We start from the raw sequence: 26,783 nt of genomic DNA on the forward strand, positions 1-26,783 counted from the left end.
GTTAACATTATACACGTGTTTTATGTTCTATGATGATCAAAATGTATTTTGTAATAATTTTTAATAATTTTATACAATAAAAAAATTGACTTGACAGGTCAAACTCAGACTGCCCTTAATCTGCATGGCCGTGGGAGGGGGTTAATCACAGCAGAAACTGAGCAGTTTCCAGGATGATTTACATGAAGTTCCACCTGCAATTAAATTTGGTGGACAGACCGCATTCTTAGTGTTAAGGATACTCTGTCGCCATTGTAAGGAGTATCCTTACCACCAAGAATGAAATTGGGCCCCTAGTCTTTTACCTTAACAGTGTTATCGTTAGACGAAATATCATGTTACCTGGAGCAACTTCTTTGCACAAATACTGCCTCTTCATAAAGATCTGCAATTCCTTACACACATTGTCCCTCTGCACCTATACTGACCCCTGGCACATACATGTAGTCCTATTTTGTGCACACAATGGCCTATCAGACACAATGCAGTCCCTCTGTCCATATAGCGCATAAAGCTAAGGTACAATACTCACAGTCCCTCTTAACACATATATTGCTCCTTTCTACACACCTGCTGTCCCGCTCAGGAATTTCCTTGATGGCGATCCGCACCTGGCTATTCACATCACGTCCAGCATAGACAACCCCGTAGGTCCCTTTACCAAGAATCACCCGATCTCCATTCTCAGTGAGCTCATAATCGAACTGAGGGAATGACAGAGGAAAAAAAAGGTGGAAACAGAAGACAGGAGCATGAGCTAGGGACATGGTTTGGATTACAATATAGAGAAGAGGCATTAAATCTCATCAGGGGAGAGAGATAGCTAAGTCACAGAGTCAAGATGGCGGCCAACCAAGCAATGGGATCAGAAAGAGCAACAACAAACCCAGTGGGTCAGATAGTGCACTAACAGCTGTGGGATCTGAAAGTGCACTGGTTAAGCAGTTGGGCTGAGAGAGGATGCTGTCCAAGCAGTTGGGCTGAGAGAGCACACTCACCAAGCAGCAGGCGTAAAGAGTAGACATACCAAGATTCTTCGTTTGAAGAGCACACTGACCAATGATTTCAGATAGAGCACACTGATTAAGCTGTGAGGTCTCAGTGTAATGATCAAGTGGTTCGGTCAGCGAGAGCACTGACCAAGTCCCTGGGTCTGAAAGTGTAACCTTTAAGACTGCCATGCACCACCTCATACTCTGCAGAACCTTCTGGGAGCTGCAGTATTATCTAGAAAATGCCCCAAGGAGGGCAAGCTGAGCAGCACTGGCATTATAGCGGGAAATGTACCAGCAGGCAATATCTGATGAACAACTACAGTCTCCACATGGCACAATACTCCTTGCACTTTCAGAAGTCTGCCGTATGAGACTATACCCCAAGGATTTCCCTATGGTTGCCGCCTTCTACATCCGGCTCATAGGTTCAGGCCAGATCCATTTGCAAACTATGTTTTTTCCAGTTGGGCTGCATTCCAGACCTACTAAAGATGGAAAGAATTACTAGGTCTTCTTGGACCTACAAGACTGTCCCAGTTAAGGCTGGAAAGATACAGGCTTAAGTAAATAGCCTACTTCTACACTTAGTCTCCCCGAGTACAGCAGCTCTGAATTGGCTGCCACATTTCAGGGCAGTGACTGTTATTCCCCAATATTACTGCTTTTTTTCCTCCATTAATCTGGATATTTTGAGATCACTTAAGATTGTATAATAGATTAACTCTATATTAGTAGAGGATTGAGTTATCACATCAATTACACTTAGTGTTATGTGAACCACAGAGAAATTCTGCTATCTTTCCTTTTCATTTCTCCACAAACTTCCATTCTTGTTGAACTCTGGAATGCTACCACAGCAGAATATACTCATGGGCTTGATGCATCTCCTAGGGATATACATTCACCTCCTCAGTGTCATTGAAATGTAGCCCTAGCTGACCTACCTCACCCAGAATTAAAAGAGAATCCCCCATGTAAACCCAAGGCATGTTGTGATGAGACAAGATAGTCCACTGACCAGATGCAATGAGACCACTATATTCTTGCTGAATCTGCTCCAAGCACCTCTATTTTATTTTATTTTATGTGGTTTGTAGAGCGCGCAGCTACCCCCGAAGGGGTGTCCCGGCGCTAAAATCCAGAGTTTACCAAGGGAGAGGGGGAGTGAAGCAGAAGGAACAGTGGAGGGACTAAAGTCCGGAGAAGAGCCAGGTTTTAAGTTTGGCTCGGAAGATGGATTCAGAGGGACAGAATCTCAGCTCAATTGGAAGGGAGTTCCACAGTCTGGCAGCAATGACGCTGAACCCTCTGCCACCAGTTCTAGATAGTCTAAAACGGGGCGAGATCAGAAGGCGGAGGTCATTAGATCTCAGGGATCTGGTGGAGCGGGATATCGAAACCCGTTTTTTCAAATAGGTAGGTCCGCAGCCGTTGACGGCTCGATAGGTAAGGGTGAGGACCTTAAACTGAATGCGGCTAGCCACTGGAAGCCAGTGGAGTTCCCTCCGGTAGGCAGAGACAGATTGGCGGTACGGGATGTTACCGATCAGTCTGGCTGCAGCATTCTGGATAATCTGCAGCCGGCCTATCAGGTACTGGGGGGCCCCAGCATAGAGCCTATTGGCATAGTCCAAGTGGGACGTGATGAGGGCTTGGGTGACTGTACGGCGGGAATCCAGGGGGAGATAGGGAAGGATTTTTCTGATCATGCGTAGTTTCATAAAGCAGGCGGAAGTGACTTTATTCACCTGGGTTTTGCATGACAGGGAGTCATCGAATTGAAAACCAAGATTCCGCGCCGAGTGAACGGGGGACGGGGCAGGATCAAGCGCCGTGGGCCACCACCAAGAGGAGGGGATGGAGGTTTTCTGATTGAAAAACAGAACCTCCGTTTTATCTGCATTCAATCTGAGGTGGTTCGCGGTCATCCAGACACTGATGTTATTGAGGCATTGGCGAAAATTGATGAATGCGGAGTCCGAGTGGTCCCTGAAGGAGAACACCAGCTGTGTGTCGTCAGCGTAAGAGACCACCCTGACTCCGCAAGACTCCACAACGTCAGCCAAGGGAGTAAGATAGACGTTGAAGAACAGGGGGCTGAGGGCGGAGCCCTGCGGCACCCCACATGTCAGAGGTTTTTTCTCTGACTTAAAGGGACGCAACAATACCCTTTGACTTCTGGATGAGAGGAAGGACTCGATCCAGCTAAGGGCAGTGCCACCAATGCCTATCTGCTTGAGTCGGTCAAGAAGGATGTGGTGATCGACCGTGTCGAATGCTGCGGACAGGTCGAGGAGAACCAGCATGGCCTCCTCACCCCTGTCCACGCATTCTCGGATGGTTTCAGATACTTCCAGCAGGGCCGTCTCAGTGCTGAATCCGGCTCTGAATCCGGATTGTGATCCATGCAGCAGAGAATGGTCTTCTAAGTATTCCGTAAGTTGAAGCTGCACGGCTTTTTCCAGGACTTTGGCGGGTTTAGGAAGAAGGGAGATGGGACGGTAATTAGCGAAGACAGTGGGGTCTGCGTCTGCTTTTTTTAGAATAGGGATCACCAGAGCCTCCTTCCAGGTAGTGGGGAAGAAGCCATGGTGAAGGGAGGCATTCCAGACGGAAAGGAAGGGGCAGGCAAGTGAGGGCGCCAGTTCTCCCATGATTTTTGCGGGGACCTCTAACCCCACTCCAAGTCCTCAGTCACCCTACCCTTCACAACCTTTTCCCAGGGACCAAAACTCCAATTCAAGACACATTTGTGGCCTCGTCAGAAGCAGCCATCCCTCCCACCCACACACACAAATCACCAAATCCCCCTGTCTAGCATTACCTCTGGAAAGTCATCAGAAGTGCCGTCTCCTCCGTCTTCCCCAATTGTTAACTCATTTTCTGCCATGAAGTGGTGAACCGCATCACAGAACCTGTCACAGATAACATAATTCACTACACCAGCTAGAAATAAGTCAGGGACAACACCAACATGGAGTAATTCAAGACCAGCTACCAAGACAGAAAGGAAGGGAGTCTCAGAGGATGAGATAGGAGACCTGAATTAGGAGATTTGTGCACAAAATGAAGGAGAGGGGCAAGGAGACTGAAGTGAAGAGGAGAACAGAGAGAACAGAGGGGGCAAACAAAAGAAAAACAGAGCCACTTGGTACGATAATGGAGAAAGAAGGGGTTCTCTAAGAGGGAAACAGAAGAGAAACCCCATAATTAGAGAAAAGAAGTTATTAGGTCACATTGAGTCCTTTTATTGGTGTCCCGGGGCAGTCTGAACCGACTGGAGCTTATACCTCTGGATTAAAGTAATTTTCAACTTGCTTCCGAGGGTCCTAATAGTATTGCACTTCTTCTGAAATGTCCAAGCACTCTTTTTTTAACCCTTAATTCTTTCAGGGTAGAGTGGTTAAGAAGTCAAAGTACTTCAGCAGGGGTCTGGGGTTAGAGACTCAATCAATGCAACATAGTACTTGCAAGTAACATGAATATATTCTCATATAACTTAAGTTATAAGAAGAAAATGACTATTAAAAGTAATTAAGAGACGTACACTATGACATGTTATGCACTGAAAGCCACAGGCGTTTAGTCCCTTTCTGGGCCACAGAACCAACAACAAACATGTTTGCACTCCTACTTTGTAGGTACAGCAATAATATACATTGGACAAAATGCGTTGGCTGAATTTATTAGGAACTTCTGTTGAAGAACTACTACAAGCGTGTCAATATTGATGAACTGTCATAATCATTGTGGAAACACTATCCTAAAGTGACGTGCAATAAATTGTGGATCTGTGGATGCAAGGAAAATCTGTCTTTTTGATCGAATCAGTTGGGAACAAATTTGCATTTGCAAATACTGATTATTGAATACGTCGCTTCCTTCATTGGGGTATACAACAATAATATAAGTAGGGTTGGTGCTGATGAACAATTTTATCTTATAGGGTTTTTTTTGAGACAGCTGGGAACTTTCTAGAAGCACTTGGTTCTAGCAAAAAGCCAATCGGTTAAAGGTACCAGACAGAAGGTATGACTTATGTTACTTACCCAGTAACCATCTGATCTTGGCATGTAGAGCTGTAGATTCACATGCTGTGCATACTCCTGCTATCTGGTGTTAGGTTCGGATGTTTGCAAGTTGTTGTTCTTCGAGGAAGTCTTAAGAGTCACAAGGTAAGGCGACTCCTTTCGGTGATCGAGCGCAAGGGCATCGACTCCATTGTTAGATGGTTTTCCCATAAGAGGGTGAGAATGGAATAAGTGAATGTAGTAAAGCAGTAGTGTGATGCCTTATGTTTGAGATGCTCCTGCTGCGGCGGAAACAATTGTGTTCGAGGCATATGAGCTGCAGATTCTACACTTTGCATTAGATCGCCACCTGGTGTTGGGCTCGGGTGATTGCATGTTGTTGTCGTCTTGGAAGAAGTCTTTTGTAGTCAAGAGATAGGTGACTCCTCCCTTGGACGATAGTGCGCATGGGCATCGGCTCCATCGTTAGATTGTTTTTTTTCCGCCACTGGGTTCGGATGAAACTTTTCCGCTCTGGTTCAAAATCTACTTTACAAGTACTTCGACGCGTAACAACTTATTCAAACTTCACCAAACTACTTTCGATATCGATAAACGTCGACTCAACTCCATCAGCTCGATTCCGGTCGTCGACGTGCGCCGTTGGGCCTATCCACGCCGTGAGGCCTACACCTCATGGAAAGGACGCCATTCAAAAGATTCCCTGAGTGTGGAGCAAAGTTTCCACACAGTGACCATCATGAGGTCTGTAACCTGTGCTTATCTCCAGAACACGACAAATCCAGCTGTACAGCATGTGCATCCTTTCGATCCAAGAAGACCATTCGAGATAGGAGAGCCCGTCGACACGACATGCAGAGATCGGCTCCGGAACCGGTGTATATCTTCGACGAAGAAGTTCCGCTCGTCCCCGAAGAAGATTCAGATGATCTCCAAATCGTATCGGGGCAGACGACTCCAATGACTCCATACCATCGGGTCAGCGCGTGAGTACTACTGCCCCTGCCCCCAAATCGAAGACAAAGGTCAACACTCTGCCTCCGGGGCCCAGTCGCGACTGAAAAAACACTTCAAAAGCCCCGCCATCGAGCCCGGCTCCGAAGAAAATACTCAAGCCTTCCGGTAGCTCCTTACCGAGCAAGCCGCACGTGCCGATCCCACCAGCGCCCTCGGCACCGAAACCGAAAGAAGTCCCGGCTCCGAAGCCGTCGACTTCTAAAGCCAGAATCATGAAGCCAGTGTCCGACGCCTCGAGGCCGACGAGACCAGCTTCTACTCCGAAGCCAATATCTTCAGTACCGAAACCTACAAGGCCTGATTCCAATGCGCTCAAGCCCTTGAAACAGCCTATGACTCCGAAAACAATACCTTCGGTGCCGAAATCTACGCCAAAGGACACAGTAACAACTCCTACGGCTAAAGACAAGCAACTACCACGCCCGGAACTGAAAAAATCGGCGCCGGCAAAGGTTCCGCAAGGAGAAGACCTTCTCCAACCTGATCCTCTACAAAAGAAGATCTACATTGACCCAAAGACAGGTCATGTATCCACTACACCACACAGGAAAAGGAAGTCAGACAGCACCTACACCTGCAGTGCCTGTCAAGAAGAAGGACACATCTCCTATGCACCCTTCTTCTCCTATACTTCCTTCTCAGTCATCTCCTGTTCCCCTTAACATTTCACCTCAAAATTCTCCTGAAAACTTTCCTCCTCATTCTTCACCACATACACCTCCAAATGATGGAATCGGTCTCGCATTTACGCAAAATAAGCTATTGGCATTGTAGATTACAATGCTTTTTATTTATGTTTATAAAAACGAAAATAAAAATAAAAGGCATTGTTATTTGCAATGTCAATAGCTCAAACTCGAGTAAATGCGAGACCTATTGCATTGCAAATGCTCGTTTAATTTGGGTCGAGAAGGACAGCTGCTCATCAAACCAAACACTCAGATTTTTTTCAGGTAGCCCAGAGGAAGATGGCAGAGGATAGTCGGACGGCCAGAGAGATTCTCTGAACGGGGGAGGAGGGGAAACTGTCCATAAAGGAGGATTTATGACTTATCCTCATTGCATTTGAGCTGAGCAGCACAGAGCCATTGAAAAACAGCTATCAGACACACTTTTGCCTTCACAGTAGAGAACTCTGATTTACCCCAAGTGAACAAAAGTTGGGTATCGTAAGCAACGATCTTGGCACCCCGTTCTTACGCCAACTGGACCAACGGGGTGAAGTATATATTAAAGAGCAGGGGACTCAGAGAGGACCCCTGAGGCACTCCGGTCACATATTGAGGCGGAGTCGAGAACTGCGGGGGCCAGACCTGTTACAAACGTCCCTCAAGGAAGGATTTCAGCCACCTCCAAGCCAACCCTGAGATACCTATATCCGCCAACCGGGTCAGAAGCAATGAATGGGGAACAATACCAAATGCTGCCGACAGGTCCAGCATTATGAGGTCCGCACTTCCACCAGAGTCCAAGCAGTCACGAATAGCTTCAGAGACTTCAACTAAAGCGGACTTAGTGCTGTAGGCAGCTCCACAACCAGATTGCGCGGGATGGAGTAGGCTAGATCCTTCCACAAGCTAAACAACAAGCTAGTGAGGGGCCAGGCTGTATTAAGAACCCTTTTTCAAACCACTGCAACAGATACAGGTAGCACACCGCTAGGGAGGTAACTGCTGTATAGTCTATGCACAAGTATACGATCTACAGCTCATATGCCTCAAACAGAAAATGCTACTTACCAGTATGCATCTGTTCTTGGCATGTAGAGCTGTAGATCGTATAAGCCAACCCGCCTCCCCGGATACCTCTATCTGTTCCAGTGCCTTCTTACTTACATACACGACACATGGACACCTTTCGGTTTCTCACAAACTCCACCATCACCCTCTATGGCGAAAAAACAATCTGAGGGTGGAGTCTATGCTCACGCGCACAGTGGTCCTAAGGAGGAGTCGCCTATCTCGTGACTACAAAGAACTTCTTCCAAGACAAAAACAAAGTGCAAACATCCGAGCCTAACACCAGATGGCGATCCATGCACAAGTATACGGATCTACAGCTCTACACGCCAAGAACAGATGCATACTGGTAAGTAGCATTTTCCATATATAACCTACTGGTGTTAGGTAGCTATAGGTAGGACCAAAGTTTCCATAGGAAAAGCGTTTTTTGTTTTATTAATAGTATTGGTTCTGCTTGACGAATCTTCGTGAAAGTTTCACAAAACGTCCCATTTTTGGTAAAGCTGCTGCGTTAAAAGTTTTGGGGTTGTCAAGCTGGAGCCGAGAATAAGGGTGGGGGGGTGGAGAATGCATTTTTCCCATGTTATGTCTGAGGATTTTTCATTTTATCAACACGACTAGAGCCAGAACAGCTAAACGGAATTACACCAAATTTGACAGAAAGCAAGACGTTGGTTCAGAAAGTGTGCATTTTGTGATTTGGTGTAAATCTATTCAGTGGTTTCAGTGATATTTAGGTTTAAAAAATATAAATATCTGGGAGCCCAAAATCCTACTTAAATTCTACTTAAATCCTACTGGAATTTGATTGCCTGCCAACACTTCCAGGTTGAAGTTTTGGCAGCCATCTTGGGATCAATATACATAATAGCACCCTATTGAAATGCAGGTTTTGAGGGTCACAAAAAGGAGAAAGTATAAGGGTGATAACAGATTTTAGTTACAATATAAATCATTTGTTGATGGTACCAATCTAATTTCAGGATTTGTGGTGTGTTCTAAGGTGATTTTACCCTGTGCAAAAGCCTTCTGCGGGGAGTTCAAGAATCATGTTTGAGGGAAACCGGTTTTCTCATGAATTCCCCATAGAGGTTATGGAAGGTGCTCCTGAAGCTCAAATGAGAGCATATTTTCACTAAATTCACACTCTTTCTCAGCCATATGAGAATGAAGTCTGACCGTCGATTCCCTTTTTAGGGCTCGGGCGGAGCTCCGAGATCCTAATGTAAAAGAAAAAAAAAAAAAAAAAGTTTCTTTAGGGCTCGGGAAAGACATTCCTTATTTTTTTTATTATCTGAATGGTGATTGGTCCTCGCGGTGATGTTTTTTTGGTAGTCGTGATGCGATTGGGCAGATGTAATTGTCGGGCGCCATTTTGGGCATTTTCGCAGCGGTTACGTGCTCGGCAGTGCATTAATTTTAATTAGGAGCTGTCAGAGTGGCCGTGTAATGCATTCCAGATGGTGTGCGCGCGTTCACCATAGAGCAGTGCGTTTGTCGGGGATTTCAAAGGACTACAGATGTCCGCCCTACTGGCGCCCCTGGCCGTGGATTGGAGGTATGTTGTATTCGGAGAATGGGAGTGGAGTGAGATCTGGGGTTGTGGCCAGTATGGCGTCTACACTTGCGCTGCCCTGGAAATCTGGGAGGTTAGAGGGCCAGCCACCGTCCTCAGGGAGTTTCTTCGGAAGGGCCTGGCCATGGGCACACACAGACCTGCTGCCAATAATTCGTCTCCTGTTTACCAAAGAAACGGGATCGCCTCAGTTCTCGTCCATTCGCCTCCCTCCGGGAGCAACGTGGGACTGCAAATGGTTCTTGAGTTACAGGCCAGCAGATTTCAGGGATGCGACGGTGAGCGGCTGCTCTGGCCTGGAGGGGGAGGCCTGGAAATGCTTTTTCTGAGTAGCAGGGGGAGGGGGCCCGGGGACACACTGATCTGTAAAGGTCCTGACAGGAATGCGGAAAAAATGCGAAGGGGGCAGGGGCCCCTGCACAGCAGCCCTGGAAGTGCATCAGTCCGGCTCTGCCGTGTGCCTCCAGCCACTTTCAGCTCAGGAACAATTGTGTCAGTGCGGGGCCATGTGCGGGGGGGGGGGGGCTGAAGCGCACACAGCCACCCGCTGCAAGCTTTATGTGCCAAGCCACAGCTCACCCTTGCTGCTGCCTCGGAAAACGAAAAGGTGCTAATTGTTTGCTGTTTACGTCTCAAGGAGGCTTACGTGCTGTGGTGCACATTCGACCACTCCAGACGCTTGCTTCATCGACACTGGGCATGTTTCTAATTTATTAAGAACTTAAATGGAAAAGGTCGGTTTGATCCCTTCAGAACAGAGAACGGCGCAGCCTGCATTCAACGGCGGGAAAATTGGCCACTTAACAGTGGAGTGCCCCAGGGGTTATCACAGCCGCCCTGGCTGGGCTGGAGCCTCCGAGTTAGACGGTGTGTTGAGTTAGTCTTTGTTAGCCACGTCTGTTTGCAGGTTTTACTAATGTATCTGACAGGGATGTGATACGGGCTGTCTAACATACATTTTTTTTTATTGTTAACCGTGCAAATTACAGTTACTGCTGCACATTAGAAATTGGCTGCAAACTGTCTGCTTTCTGCCCACAAACTCCTGTTGAACTCGCAGTGTTGTCAGCTGTGCCAGTCGTTGCATAGTTCACTCAGGCAAATGGGTGTTTCTCTGTATCTGCCCAGGCGAGGGCCGCCGTAGAAACCACACAAGACTATCCGACGGCAGCCAGCCGCATTCTCTTGCACTTCCTTCCACACACGTGCAGGGGAGTCTTCTTTTCACTGCCCCGGTTAGTTGTGTGCTGGGCCAGTAACAAGGGGAGGCTGGGCACGATGACCCCTTCTCACCTATGGTAATAAACTGCATATCCATGTACATTCTTTGTGCCCTGCTGCCTTTTTCATTTGTCTACATTACAATCAAAAGATATTCTACCAGACCCCTAACACAAGGCCAAGTGAGGTGGGACTATTTCCTTTCTTGTGGAAAACTTTGCATGTGTATGCTGTGGTGATAACATGGAATTGGACTTTTACTCAGTGGTATAAAGCGTGAGTCTGTTTATTAGTATCTTATACGGTTTTGTGAAATAGGACAGCACCCTTCAAAAGTTAAGCACTGTTGCAAGACAATTGTCAAAAGAGAACATACATATGAGCAAAGTATTGTTTTCCCAAGCATACACAGAGTACACACAATCTTGTAACTTTGTTTTTCTTTCTTTTATTCAGATATCGTTCTTTATTTTCTTTTTTTTGATAGTTGCAAATAGCCAATAGCCGACGCGTTTCGTCCGTTACCGGACTTCTTCTGGGCTTAAAAAAGTCTTTCTGATTTCTTATTTCCTTTTTTCTCTTTTCACATTAGTACCGGTCAGGTTTTCAAAGAAATTTCTCTCATTAATTGGAAGTTCATAAACAGGATTACAAATCCTAGTAGCAGTCAGTGTAGAAAAAAGGAAATAAGAAATCAGAAAGACTTTTTTAAGCCCTGAAAAAGTCCGGTAACGGACGAAACGCGTCGGCTATTGGCTATTTGCAACTATCAAAAAAAAGAAAATAAAGAACGATATCTGAATAAAAGAAAGAAAAACAAAGTTACAAGATTGTGTGTACTCTGTGTATACTTGGGAAAACAATACTTTGCTCATATGTATGTTCTCTTTTGACAATTGTCTTGCAACAGTGCTTAACTTTTGAAGGGTGCTGTCCTATTTCACAAATCAGTTTCCTGGTTGATAGGTCTCCTATCTTCCGTAAGGCTCGTGTGGGGATCACGTGTCTGGATTTGGCACCTTCTGTATTTACACAACACATGGTACTTAGAGAGTAGTGCAGATTTTTCCTCTTATTCCCAGTTCTCTTGTCATAAGTATCTTATACTGTGCTTCTTTTCACTTCGCTACATAGCATTTATACATATGTACTATGCAGTGAAAATAGCGTGGTCTACTAACACCTGTTATTTAGAGCTGGAGTACAAACCCACTTGTATTCATGCACCTGTTACTACGGTGAAAATATGAAATGTCATGATGTACATCCCATGGTAAACTCAGCCGACACTAGGAAACATGGCCTGCTGTCTGACAGTGAGCATTTATTACCAGTATTGGGGGGGGTGAAGAGGGGGGCTATCCTTACTCACCGGATGTTGCTTCTCCCCTCTTCTACTCGTAGCCACTTACCACACCCAACAATGGCTATACATAGCATTGTCCATCTGTCCTATATTTGTATCTGGGAAGTGATTACTGTATGGAGTCCGAACGTGATTTTCTACAGCCGTGCTCTATCATGGTTACAGTGTTCACTTATAGCTTTACACTGCACAAATAAATGTTGATTTATGAATATAGCTGACTGCACATAGCAAAACAACTCGGCGTATTCTTAGGAGGCCTAACGTGTTCACGGACATAACCCCTTCGTCCTCCTCACGTGCACACAGGCATAGCGAATCAGTGTCTCAAACAGTCTTGATTTAACCAGGGGACTCATGATCTCTTTATAGTCAAAATTATTTTATTTTGTCTTTCTCCTTGTTAAATCTCTCCACTCAATACATGTTAAGGGAGAAATTAAATTGCCTCGATGTTATTTACCACATTTCAAAGGTTATCATTTATGAATTTCTTTCAATCTGGTGTTTTCGTAAAGCACTACACATACCTCCCAACAGTGTCCTCAGGCGATGTCTGCATTTCTGCTGCTGATGGTGTTTTTTGGAAGGGGAAATAGCGAAATATAGACATTTTGGGATCGCTTGCTGAAAGAGTTGTAATCTGAGTGTGATGGTTTCCTTTTCTTATTGACTTTTTATGGCGGGAGCCAAAAAAGGTATCATTAAATACAGAAAAACAATATATCAAGGCGCGCAAAATGTGAACCTCTGGAGACCCCAGCTTGTTCTCAAACACCCAATATTTATTCAGTGTATTGTGCACAGCCCCAGCTCTGTGTGGCACACGTCTCCCATTCTCCGCAGGCGCTGGGAATTCCTTTTGTTATGAACTCGCTTTCCAATACATCCGGCTGCTAGCCCGAGGCGCTCCTGCGCGAGAGTCACCTGTCAGACAAAATGGCGGCTCAGCTTGTATTTCCAAATGAAAATTATTGGGAACACCTTTATATTAAGGTTTCGGGAAGGAAAGCAAGAACCGGTTTAACATTAATTGCAAACCTTCCCACCCCACTGACCCCGGCCATGCCCGCACAAACACGATGACATTGGGGCGCGCACACACATGAAATATAGGCACACAGGTACATGCACACATTTGTTTTTCGTTTCATATCCCAAATAAATGTAGCTCACCGTTTTCACCCCAACACAGTGGGTCCCTCAAAACATCCCATTTTAAAAATAGATTTTCTCAGATTGACAGTGAACAAAGAGGTCCTTGGGATTTTGCCTCGCGTGGTCAAGACATTGTGTTGGAAAGCACTGTTACTCGGTACCACACAACAATGTGAGTGCAGAGTGAGTGTGCAGAGTAGTGAGTGCAGAGTAGTGAGTGCAGAGTAGTGAGTGCAGAGTAGTGAGTGCAGAGTAGTGAGTAGTGAGTGCAGAGTAGTGAGTAGTGAGTGCAGAGTAGTGAGTAGTGAGTGCAGAGTAGTGAGTAGTGAGTGCAGAGTAGTGAGTAGTGAGTGCAGAGTAGTGAGTAGTGAGTGCAGAGTAGTGAGTAGTGAGCAGAGTAGTGAGTAGTGAGCAGAGTAGTGAGTAGTGAGTAGAGTAGTGAGTAGAGTAGTGAGTAGAGTAGTGAGTAGAGTAGTGAGTAGAGTAGTGAGTAGAGTAGTGAGTAGTAAGTGCAGAGTAGTGAGTTGAGTAGTGAGTAGTGAGTAGAGTAGTGAGTAGAGTAGTGAGGTGAGTAGAGTAGAGTAGTGAGTGCAGAGTAGTGAGTAGAGAAGTGAGTAGTGAGTTGAGTAGTGAGTAGAGTAGTGAGTAGAGTAGTGAGTAGAGTAGTGAGTAGAGTAGTGAGTAGAGTAGTGAGTAGAGTAGTGAGTAGAGTAGTGAGTAGAGTAGTGAGTAGAGTAGTGAGTAGAAAGTAGTGAGTAGAGTAGTGAGTTGTGAGTAGAGTAGTGAGTGGAGAGTAGTGAGTGGAGAGTAGTGAGTGGAGAGTAGTGAGCAGAGTAGTGAGTAGTGAGTGCAGAGTAGTGAGTAGTGTAGTGAGTAGTGAGTAGAGTAGTGAGTAGAGTAGTGAGTAGAGTAGTGAGTAGAGTAGTGAGTAGAGTAGTGAGTAGAGTAGTGAGTAGTGAGTGCAGAGTAGTGAGTAGAGTAGTGAGTAGAGTAGTGAGTAGAGTAGTGAGTAGAGTAGTGAGTAGAGTAGTGAGTAGAGTAGTGAGTAGAGTAGTGAGTAGTGAGTGCAGAGTAGTGAGTAGAGTAGTGAGTAGTGAGTGCAGAGTAGTGAGTAGAGTAGAGTAGTGAGTAGGACATCACAGGCAGCAGCTGTGCAAGCTTCTTACACTCACAAGGAGACCACAGGCAGCTGAGGTGCAATCTTCTCCCACTCACAAGAACGACATCACAGGCTGCAGCAGTGCAAGCTTCTTACACTCACAAGGAGACCACAGGCAGCAGAGGTGCAAGCTTCTCACACTCACAAGAAGGACATCACAGGCAGTAACGGTGCAATATTCTCACACTCACAAGGAGATCACTGGCAGTACACACCACATGAACACACTCCATAACACATAGCAACAATACATTGGCATTTACAATGCCATTAGCTCAAACTCAAATAAATCCGAGCCCGATTGCATTTCTAATGCTTGTTTTCTACTGCAACCTCCCAGAGTGTTGAGCGCTAACGGTGTACTTATGACAAAAGTATGGCATATCTGAAGCCATGTTGCTTAAATCAAACTGGTAAAACTTAAAATATTTAATTTAGAAAGGAACAAAATGAAGGGGATCAGATTGACATAGAAAATATAGTTAGTGGATACATTTTAAGTTGGTTCAAAAATATTTTCCTCTTCTATTTCATTAAAACATTCTGACATGCAGACTGAAACATTGAATTGGAACACCAGCAGCAGACTGCCAGTTAACTCTGGGTGATCAGCAGTTTTACTACGGTGTTCTAATAAGCAACTAGGGTGCTAACATTCTGTATTTATGCCAAAGGTGTCACACATATGAACGCCATCTTGATGGAATCAAAGTAGAAAACTGAAAGCATTTTCTACTGAGGATACTGCAATATGTGATGAAATTAGGGAGCTTCATAATAAATGTCTCCCAAGATGGCCACTGGAGGGAAAAAAGAGCCCAAATATAGGACAAATATCACCCAAATGCAGCCCAATTGTAGCCTAATGACAGAAGTGTGCAAAACACTTAATTATTTCTCTTTTTTGCACTTTTATGAAGCGCAGACTTGACAAAAAGGTATAAAAGTGCTTTATGTGACCATGAATTAGATTACACAAGGACACATTCATTTTGGTTTAAGGCAAGGGGAGGCTAAGTGGTTTGTCCAGAATCACAAGATGATATGACGCCAAAACTCGACCCTGGTTGCCTAGTTGCTAAGTCTGCAGCTCTGGCTGTAACGCCACATCCTCTCCCGCAAGTGTAACATACAATCAAGTGATCAACTAGATTTTTTTTAAAACAAAGATAGCAAATTATTTGTTGCTATTTGAGAATTCAGAACATTTTTCTTCGTTTTTTTGATAATCAACTTTATTGATTTTGCAAGAAGTGAAAAGAAAAGAAGAGAAAAACAAGCAACAAATGACACGAAATCAGACTGTACCATGGCATATGGATTGCAGCACACAGTGCAGGTAACGCAAGGTGGAATAAACGTGTCCTACCCCCCCTGCAGCACAGTGAAGTGGACCCCCAGAGTCAGGGGTAGTGATCAGTCTAGTACTCCCAACCATTTACCCCAGATCTTCCGATACCGGGCAGGGCAGCCCCTGGCCTCGTACTGTGCGAGTTCCTCTGTAGGCCACCAATCTACTCCCCCGCGCCATTAGGCTATAGAGGGTGGGGTGTGATTCTTCCATGCGGCCGCTATGTCGCACTTAAGTACTACGAGGGCTGTTCCTAAGAATGTCTTGACGGCCCTGGACCCCTCTAGTCAGGTCTGTAATGCCCAATAGTATGTGTAGAGAATTATGGGGAACGCCCCAACCTAAAACCGCCTCCAAGGCACGGGGCAATGCGGGGGCATGACCATACCATGTGAAAGAAGTCCACGGGGTCCATGCCGCACCGCGGACACACCGGGAGCGGAATCAGACCTGATTTATGGAGGCGGCTGGGGTTGAGATAGGTGTGTAGGTATTAGAGCTGGACTAGGCGAAGCCTAGCAAATATGTCTTGATTTTTGTTGTTTAAGGCACTAACCATAACTTCTATGAGAATAAGAACCACTCGAGGAGGAGAGTGCAGAGCAAACTATTTTACCACACTGTGCAGGTAGGAGGGGCAGTGGCAGCACAACCGACCATGGGGGGCAGGGGTAACAAACCAACCATGCAGTACAGGCAAGAGAGGCTGTGGCAATATAAACGATCATTAAGGGCAGAAGGAAGAGGTAGTGTCAGTACAACCATATATGCCAATAAAACTGATTCAGGTAGACTCCCGATGTTTTTAAACCCAAAAAGGGCTTTATTTTATTTTTCTCTCCCTAAAATCTCCTCTTTTCAATGTCAGTGAGAAAATCAATTCCTCAGGTCTTTTTTCAAAATGTCCCTTTTGCGATGTTCAAAATGCTGGCAAGTTTGGTATGTTGGATCACGGAGAGCAAAAGGAATGGGGTAGAGACACGGACTTGGATAAGAGAGGACAGGAGTGAGTTGGGCAGAGGCACCAAACTGACCTTACAGAGCAGGCATCAGGGGTTGCAGCATCACAGTTCATCACACAGGACAGCAGTGCAGCAAACAAACCATCGGAAGCAATAGGGAAGGAACAGGCCATGCACATAGACAACAGAGAGCAGAGGGAAAGCGGAGAGGGCAGCAAGCTGACCATAGCAGAGAACAGTAGGGACAGTTGCAGCATAACAGACCATGAAGGGTAGGAGGGAGGGGGCAGGAGAACAACAGCGGACCAAACAAGGAAGGAGGGAGGGGATAGGGGTCTGCACATGGAACACTGATGCAAGGGGGCAGGGCAGTAGCAGCAAGCTGACCAGGGAGGGTAGATGGGATGGGCACTGAAAGTTCAACACATCTTTGAGGGCAACTGTGACACTATAATGGTATACACAGGCAACGGAGGGAAGGTGGGAGGGGGTCAGGGGCAGCAAGCTGATTACACAGAAGACCATACATGGCAAGCGGAAGGGGTAGTGGCAGCACAACGGCCATGGTGGGCAAGAGGGAGGCGTTTTCAAAAAAGACCATGGAGGACAGAAGGTAGGGTGTAGGGGCTGGACACTTACAAGAGGGCAAGGGAATGGACTTCACAACAGACCATGCAGGGCAGACAGCATGAACAGTTGCAGAACAACAGAGCATGGAGTGCAGAAGAGAGTTGGAGCAAAATGGACCACGGAGGACAGATGGGAGGGGATAAGGGCATGGAACTTGGACAGACGGGGAAGATGGCAGGAACAGGCAGCAGAAAATAGAGTACCCACCAAAGGGTGTGAGGCGCACTCAATTTTAAACACTTTATAATGACTAAACCAAATTTCAACACAAGGGTGCTACACTATAATTATGTGTTGGCTTCACATACAAATAGTAATCTGACCATGAACAGGAATGACCTGCTCTAGTGTGCACTGTTCCTGTAGAACTAACCGTTCACCAATATTTAACTATGTTCATATTTTCAAACACATCGTGATCCAAATAAATTGATTTATTTCATATCATTTCACATATTTTTTCTTTATCGCAAAAACATTTTCTAACAATTCCTCAGTTCATAAGGCGTTTATATGTTGTGTCATCACATATCCTAGTAAACCCTTATTTCCAACATTCAATACATGAATATGACTTTTTACTTCATCCTTTTATACATTGAATCCAAAATTACTGTAGAACCACATGTAGTTGCTAGCCCAATGCATTTCGGAACTTGCGTTCCTTCCTCAGGGGCAATATTTCTGTAAATAAAGATATTCCCATTACTTGACATATATACAATCTAAAATATAAGCACTCAAATGTTATATAACTGTGGGGTCCACCTCTAGATCATTGCAAGTTAATCAGTATTACATCCTGCTCATAGATATCTAGAGTCATACCTAATGAAGATAACCTTACAGTCATCACACCTAGAGGGTACATATATGAATACAGACTATACCACATAATATCCCCAACTGACTGTCTCATACTAGGTTCTAAATGTCTATCCAATGGTCGACAAGGAGCACCTGATGTGCTAATATTAATGTGGTAATATACCTTATGTAGACTACCATACCTATCATCACCGATCTGTTTGCCATCAAGGGTCATCACAACTTACAATATACATGCCTGCCACGTAGCTAGTGTGCGGCTCGTACACCTCCGGCCCTCAACTGTACAGATGCTCGTTAATGTCTGACACTCACCGCCACTTCACTCAAATGAAAAATCCTTCAAAGCGGTCTGAATACTTTGATCAAAGTGCTGCGAGTGTACTCTCTGAAAATAAATATAAATGTCCTTAAGTCCTATGGCCATTTCAATGATTGAATTATCGGTAAATGGTGAGGGACACACTCGCCCGTAGAGAATTTCAACACTACCACTTCTTCTAGTTGGTCATTACAATATCCTTCAATCTCTCGAAGTGATTCAGTGCTAAAAATTAAATGAAAGACTGCTTAACATTCTGAACTTCTCGATTATAACGTCATAGAGGCAATCAGAATCCTCACAACTTACTTCAAAAAGTTTTTCGACCCTCGTCGCAATGCTTAGTTTCAGTCTACGTGGTAGCTCTATTCTCGATTGTGGTAGTTCTCCTCATCCGCCCTAAACAGTAAATACAATGCCATATTACTCACTAAACTGTGGTATCATACACTTCATGACTAGTCTCCACGCGTCGATCCAAACTTACTTAAGTGTAATCCCGCTACGATTCTCAGTGTGTGCTGGTAATCCCTCGACTGCTTCTAGCGCGCCGCCCTTCAAAACAAACACTTAAACCACTTCCGCATCCGTGCCTACGTCCAATCCTGCGTTGTACGTCGCGTATCGCTAAGTTTATGGGGATTGTAGTTAACTCCTGGGAAACTTATCGGGTGTTTATCAAATCAAATCCACCAGCGCCTCCTCCCACGTGTACCTCCAAACCTTTACTCCCACATTTGAATACAATTGTTTAAAGTTATATACAAACTATCATAATAATATTCAACTGCTGTGAAAAACGTGGACCTTATTTTCTACTATTAAACGTCTCCTAAGAATCTATCCCATAAATGTAGAGAAGGTTCTCTTGCCTGACATTTTCTTCCTGCACTACGGTCTGGTAACTACGATCGATCCCTACTGTACAAGGAACAGGCAGCATCCATCTGACCATGCTAGGCAGGTGGGGGGGTAGTGGCTGCTCAACAGCACACTCCGAGTCGATTGGAGGGTTGCAGGTCCATGGAATATGATGGGCAGAAAGGAGGGAGCAGGGGCATGAACACGGACTTCGGAGGGCAGGGGGAAGGAGAGTAGGGAAAGCACAGAGGCTTAGCAGGAGGGCAACAATGCTGCATAGCATTGGGGAATGGAGGGCAGGAGGTGTGGGCAGGGACGTCAAGCTAAATGGAAGGCAGTGGCAGCACATCGGATCATGCAGGACCAGAGGGAGGGGCTGGTACATGAATTCAGACATCTGATGGTAGGGAGGAGGTGGCAGAGCAATAGCCGCACGCAGCTGAAATGAGGGAGCAGGGTCATGGACATGGACAATGGATGACAAAGAGGAGGAGGGCAGGAGCAGCAATCTTGGAAGGAGCTGCACAATGCCAGGCTGGGCCCTGCGTTCAACTCCACCCCCACTGTGCTTTGCGATGGGCATCTTACTTCATGTTAAAAAAAAAAACTTAGAAATTCACTGAAAAAGCCAAAAGTTACAGGAACATTATAGTAAGGCTCAGATTTCACTCGTACAAAACCAGTGAAATTCAGCAGTTCTCGCTGGCTGAGCTAACTATAACTCTTGTCCCTGTAGTGCACTGCTTATGACCTCCCAAACTACATACCTCATGATATGGTCAGTGACATCACTGATGACATCTCGAATGACATCACTGATTACATCAAAAAGAAAATCATCAACTCACCCACTGCCGACCCCATGGAACCTTTCACACACCCACACAACTATTCACTAACCAATTCAGAAACCCATACGAGTACTTACACACTCACTCACTGATTCATAGATCTATACACAAATCAACTCACTCACCCATACAGCCACTCATACACCCACTCACTCACTCACTAATACAGCCACTGACATATCCACTCATTCTTCCCTACAGCCATCACACACTGAGTCAGTCACGCCTAGAGCTACTCACACATGTACCCACTCACCAATACAATCACAGAGCCATACAGTCACACACCCACTTACTGGCTCATACATGTACTCAGTCTCCACAACAGGCACTGACACAAGTATACACTGATCCATACAGCCACTCACAGTCACTCACTTACCCATACAGTTACTAATGTACCCCATCACTCACCTATACTGCCTTTCAGATACCCACTTACTCACTTGACTCATCTGCTCACTCACACAGCCATACACACACACACCCTCACTCCCTCACTAACCCTTACAGCCACTGACTCATCCACTCACTCATCCATACAGGCAGTCTTACACACCCTCACCCTCTCACTCACCCACAATCATACAAGTACTCAAGACAGCCAATCACCGATATAGCCACTTCTGTACCCACTCACACACACACACATAAAGCCACTTAGACACCAACTGACCGACTGATAGAAACATTCACACAACCAGTCACTCGTCCATACATTGACTGAGACACGTAATCACTCAGTCACGCACCCACTGAATCATCCATACAGGCACTCGTATACCCACTGATTCACCAATACACCTTGGTATATATATTTAACACTAATAATTTTTTTTAAACAGTCACTGCATGATGGCATGAGTGATGTCCCTGACCATCGCATGAGTGATTTAATACGTGAGCTCATTCTCTTTGCATTGCGGGGCGCAAGTTGTAGTTAGCTCGGCTAACTGTAACTGCTGAATTTCACGGGTTTTGTACGAGGGAAATTTAAGCCTAGCTGTGTTCCTGTAACCTTTGTTTTTTTCAGTGTGTATGTGTATATATACATGTATATGTATGTAATACTTCCCTGTTAAATTTTGATCACGCATAAACCTTTACCATACATGCGTTTACAATGAAATTTCGTTGTTAAGGCATGAATGGTAAAGACTTGCTTATTAGTGTCACGGTCATTGTAATGATCATGTTGGAAAGCCGTAAGTGGTAATGGCTTGCGTGGTTCCGTCATACAACCACTTCAAAGAGGCTACCGCCTCAGTGAAGAAAATGGCAATCACACCTTTCTCCTGCCCATTTCTTTGTGTAGGCAGACAGCTAGTGTATCCTCCAGAGGGGGAAAAACCTGTTCAGAACTGGTTTTCCAGAAGGAGTGGCTCCTTATGCTGGGTACACCCAAGAGGTGTTATCAAGCTCCACAAAGGGGAAGAAGGCTTGTGCCACCTTTTATTTAGGTAGAGAATGGTATCCTGAGATTGTTTGATGGTCAAACCCTCAGGAAGTTATGTAAAGTCGGAACTATTGCCCCATTGGCTAGTGAATCCCCCCTCCCACAAATGCAAGTTGGCATAAACGTGGCATCACTGGCCCACAATCCTCAGATCTCTATTGGACAGGAAAGAAGTCTGCAGAAGTACTACCCTGCTTCTCCCTGAACCCAGCAAAGTATGACTGCACCGAAGACTGGATTGTGGAAAAGAGCTCCACTTGTGCCAGGACAGAAGTTGTGACTCTAAATTGTTTTTGACTAGCCTCCTGTTAAGCTACAGGACCACTAAAAGCTATGGAACTCTGCACTCTTAGTGAGCCCCCGCATGCCCAGAAATGCCTGACCGCCACTGGATGCCAGAGTGCCTGTTGAGCAACTGATTCCTGACCTTCCTGAGGTGTCCCCTAGTATGCGGGGACCGTGGCAGAGGTCCAAAAGTACTCTTATTCCTAAAAGTAAATGTTTCTTGTTCGAGGCATGTGTGCTGTAGATACACATGCTTTGCATTAGTCCGCCATCTAGTGTTGGGCTCCGATGGTTACAAGTTGTTTTTGTTCCAAGCAGTTTCTTTGAGTCACAAGGCTGTGTGACTCCTCCTCTTGGGAATATTGCGCTTGGTTATTGACGCAATCTTCCGATTGTTTTTTTCCGCCAACATGTTTGGATGTAGTATCTCACGCTCTGGTTCAAGTCTCCGGTCTGGGATATATATATCTCAATGGTATTGTTTGATTGGTATAGTATACATCTCATACTAGGTGTTGTAGCGAAGTTGTCGACTAGTCTCTTTGGCCTATTGGCCACGCCCGACCGGGCAACACTTCTCTATTTTGAACGAGATTAAGAATGACCCTCTAATGGAACGTACTCTTACGTGCCTGTCCGAAGTGCCACTCCAAATACCCTCACAACGACCTACAACCCATTTGTAAATTATGTCTCTCACCTAGAAATTGAGAGGACACCTGTGAGGTCTGTAAGGCTTTTCACTCTAAAAAGACTCTCCGAGATCGAAGGGCTAGACATCAAGAGATGAGGTGCAAGCAAATGGACGATGTTCCGGACTTCTTCGGTCGACAGTAGGAAGAGGCTTCAGGGGTACAACAAGAATCCTTTTCCATACAGGACTTTGATTCAGAGTCTGAATCCGAAAAGGACTCGGCCACTCCCCAGCCAGCACAAACACAACATATCATGAGTACTTCTACCCCTGCTCTGAAATCCAAATCCTCCGTCTCCACTGAGAAAACTGCTCACGGGCTGCCACTGCACACAAGCCATGGCGTGTACTGAAAAGATGACTCTGAACCCAAGGCCTACGGCTCGACTCCGAAAGTTCCAGCCAACTGCAGGAACCTCTGCATCCCTTCCATCAGAGACCAAAACAGCTCACTCTTCGGTCTTGGCACTGAGGAAAAGACTTGTTCTTTCAATATCTAACCTTCCCCAATCAAGGACAAAGCATGCTCTACCGAAATGCTTTGTTTTCGGTCCGAAATCTCCCCTGGAGCCAATCCTCGAGCAATTTCTCCAAAAGCTTGTTCCAAAACAAAAAAAACACTTCAAATTCAGCCTGGAACAAAGAAAATTATGGCACAGCCACCAAAACAACAAACTCCTAAGAAGCAGTTGAGTTTTTAGGAGGCTTTGGATGTCCATGTTCAACACCTAAAGAAGAAAAGAAAGTATGCTGCAGCTAGTCCATTATACATTCCCATTCCTACTTCACCTGTACCATAAACACCACCCACCCAATCACCTCACTTCCCACAATTGTCTGAGGCTGGTAATATGTCTCCTCAAAAAAAAAACAAAGGAAATGATGGACGGAGAGTTGACAATACAAGCACTCACCCCCAGTCAACTGTCCTGGGAAGCTTGGTTCCGGTCCAGGGAGGACATGGCTTGGCAGTTCGGGCTGGACTGTTCCCATGAGGCACAGGGTCAGACTGATTTGCATATGGCCATGTCTGAACTGGGGTGGCGGAGTGAGCTAAAGAACGGTGATGGATTAAACCCAGATCAGTTGACTGGGGGTGAGTGTTTGTATTGTCAACGCTCCGTCCATCATCCCCTTTGTTTTTTGTTTTTTAATATGTCTCCTCAGTCAACAATAGATGAGGATCAAGACCTCCCAGATGAGACACAACCAGGGGATCCTTGGGAGGTTTATAATATTGATCCTCATGCTGACAAGGATCATGATGTATACCCTAGCTGTCCAAAATACCAAAGAGGGGAGAGAGAGTATAGATGGATTCGTTCTCCCTAGTCAGTCGTATATAAACAAAAAGAATCCACTAAGGAAGGGTTTCCCTACTCAGGTTGGGAGCACCCTGTGTTTGTAAAATACCTCTCACACACCAAAATGCAGTGCATTTTGGTGTGTGAGGGATAGTTTACAAACACAGGGTGCTCCCAACCTGAGTAGGGAAACCCTTCCTTAGTGGATTCTTTTTGTTTATAAACCCTAGCCGTCCAACACCACCTGATGATGCATCTGCTTATCAGGATCTTTTAGCCAGAGCAACCACTTTTCATCGGGAACCTTTATATAAGGACTCGACAGAGGAGAGTTTCCCCTTTGAAGCTTTATCTAATACACAAAGAGGGGCTCAATACTTACCACTTTTAAAAAGTATGACACTTCATGCAGATGAAATTTTTAAACATCCAGTTAAAGCAAGAATAATTACTCCATGCGTTGATAAAAAATAAAAACCACCACCTTCAGAACCCATTCTTATTAGAGTTCAATTAACTCCTAACTCTTTAGTTGTATTCAGTGCTAGAAAAAGGGCTAACTCCCAAACAACCTGAGAAGCACCACCAATACCAGAAAAAGAATCCAAACTTATGGATGCCTCTCGTAAAAGAGTTGCTGCACAAACAGCTAATCATTGGTGTATAGCTAATAGCCAGGCATTACTGACAAAGTATGGCAAGGCCCACTGAGACTAAATGGATGGTCTTCTCCAACATCTCGCAGAGGAGCACAGAATGAGATCAAGAGATTGTTAATGAAGGCAAACTTATCACCAACAACTCTATAAAGTGTGCATTAGATGCAGAAGACACTCATGCTAGAAGTATAAATACCAGTGTCCTAATAAAAAGAAAGCATGGTTAAGTGTGTCCGGTTTTAAACCGGAGGTACACTATACCATATTGAGTCTCCAATTTGCAATTTGCCAAGGAACATCTCTTTGGCCCCCAGGTGGGCATTGTCCTTGGAAAAATGAAAAAGAACAGAGGTAGCAATAACAATGGGAGCTCTACAAACAAACAACTATAGAGGTTCCTTACGTAGGCCCAATTTTAAACAAGGGGTAAAGACCGCTCTCACAGATACCTCTGGTAGTATAATATAAAGCTCAAGTACAGACCTCAACAATAAAGACCTTCTACAGAGGTTCTTACACAGGTAACCATTTTAAAGAAAGAGGCATAGGGAACAATACCATGTTCCTCAAATACCAACAATAAACAACAACTCCTTTACCTTTTCCCACCACACCAAACACCAGTTACGGGTCGTCTCGAACAATTTCTTTAACACTGGAAGTCAATTACAACAGACCAATGGTCTCCGACATTATCCAACATGGTTATTGTCTGGAACTTAGAACAACTCCTCCAAATATTCCACCTCACAAACACAAACTATCCATACAACACCAAAACCTTCTGCAACAAGAAATAACAGCTCTGTTGCAAAAAGGATCAATAGAACCAGTTTCACCACAATTTCATGGGACAGGAGTGTATTCGCTATACTTCCTTTTTCCCAAAAAGGATGGATCTCTCCGGCCCATTCTAGATCTTAGACCACTAAATCATAACATTTCAGAAAACTCCCATATGGTCCATCTTCAAGAGATCATCACTTTATTATTAAAAAAAAAAGAGACTTCATGGCAACCTTAGACCTAAAGGACACCTATTGTCATTCATCAATTCATCCTACACACAGAAAATACTTCAGATTTCTATTTCAGGGAAATCATTATCAGTTTAAAGTTCTTCCCTTTGGAATCACTACAGCACCAAGAGTATTCACAAAGTACATAGCAGTTGTGGCAGCACATCTGCGCAGGGAGAACATTCATGTCTTCCCTTATCTGGAGACAACTGGTAATCAAAGCAAGTACAATCATACTTTGCAAACAAAACATAAAAAAACCTCTAGATTTGCTACATCAACTAGCGTTCGCTGTCAACCTACAAAAATCTCATCAACAGCCAGCTACTACTAAAGTGTTTCTAGGGCCACGATCAGCACAAATCTAGCATTAGCTTCCAAAACACAGACTGAACACGCAATATACGAATGTTAATTCAACAATTTCAAACTGGAACTCACATTCCAGCCAAAATATTACTCAGTCTTATGGGCATGATGGCGTCTTGTACGTACATAGTCCCACATGCCAGACTATGCATGAGACCTTTACAACAATATCTCGCCCAGCAATGAACTCGGTCATTAGGTCAACTTCCCGATCTAGTGTTGGTTAACAGCCACACGTATCACTCTCTGTGATGGTGGAATCCACAAAATCTATCCAAAGGGCGGCTGTTTAAAGACCCAGTTACACAAATAACTCCAACACATGCATCTCTAACAGGTTGGGGAGCACATCTCCACAACCTTACTATTCAGGGACTATGGGATTCCAAACACAAGAATCTCCATATCAATCACCTAGAGCTGCCATCTGATCATCTAGCGATCAAAACATTCCTAGTTCACCTGCAACACAGTTATCCTTATTTGATCTGACAATAGGACAACAATGTATTATGTACAAAAACAGGTGACGTAAGCTCCTTCTTCAATTATCTCACTGGGTTTAGAAAATATGGAAGTTCGCAATACAGCACGATATTCATCTATTAGCAGAACATGTACCTGGAACAAGCAATCAGATTGAGGACTTTCTGAGCAGATCACAACAACAAGTCCACGAATGAGAAATTCACCTCAGAGTTTTTCAACCATACTTTCGCAAATGGTCATTTCCAGAGATAGACCTGTTTGCCACAAAAGAAAACGTAAAATGCCCACACTTCACAAGCAGATATCACCACCATCAGTCCAAAGGCAATGCTCTATAGATGAACTAGTCAGGGATATTTGCATACATATTTGCACCTCTCCTACTACTTCAATTAGTGGTCAGGAAACTCTGGCAAATATCACTCACAATGATGCTAC

At 44.9% G+C, this 26,783-nt stretch overlaps 1 protein-coding gene across 2 annotated transcripts in view; it reads right to left on the reverse strand.

The window, feature by feature from the left end:
* Positions 1 to 26,783, reverse strand: part of LOC144823334 (mitogen-activated protein kinase kinase kinase 6-like) — a 1,091,718-nt gene that overhangs the window by 615,000 nt on the left and 449,935 nt on the right. For both annotated transcript variants that reach the window (XM_078681777.1, XM_078681776.1), the window contains exons 14-15: positions 3,820 to 3,910; positions 571 to 704 (exon numbers count right to left, since the gene is read on the reverse strand). In XM_078681777.1, coding sequence (XP_078537903.1) covers positions 571 to 704; positions 3,820 to 3,910 — 225 coding nt within the window. The remainder of the gene's footprint in view (positions 1 to 570; positions 705 to 3,819; positions 3,911 to 26,783) is intronic.

Source organism: Lissotriton helveticus, chromosome 3_1, assembly GCF_964261635.1.
Source record: "Lissotriton helveticus chromosome 3_1, aLisHel1.1, whole genome shotgun sequence".
NCBI lineage: Eukaryota > Metazoa > Chordata > Amphibia > Caudata > Salamandridae > Lissotriton > Lissotriton helveticus.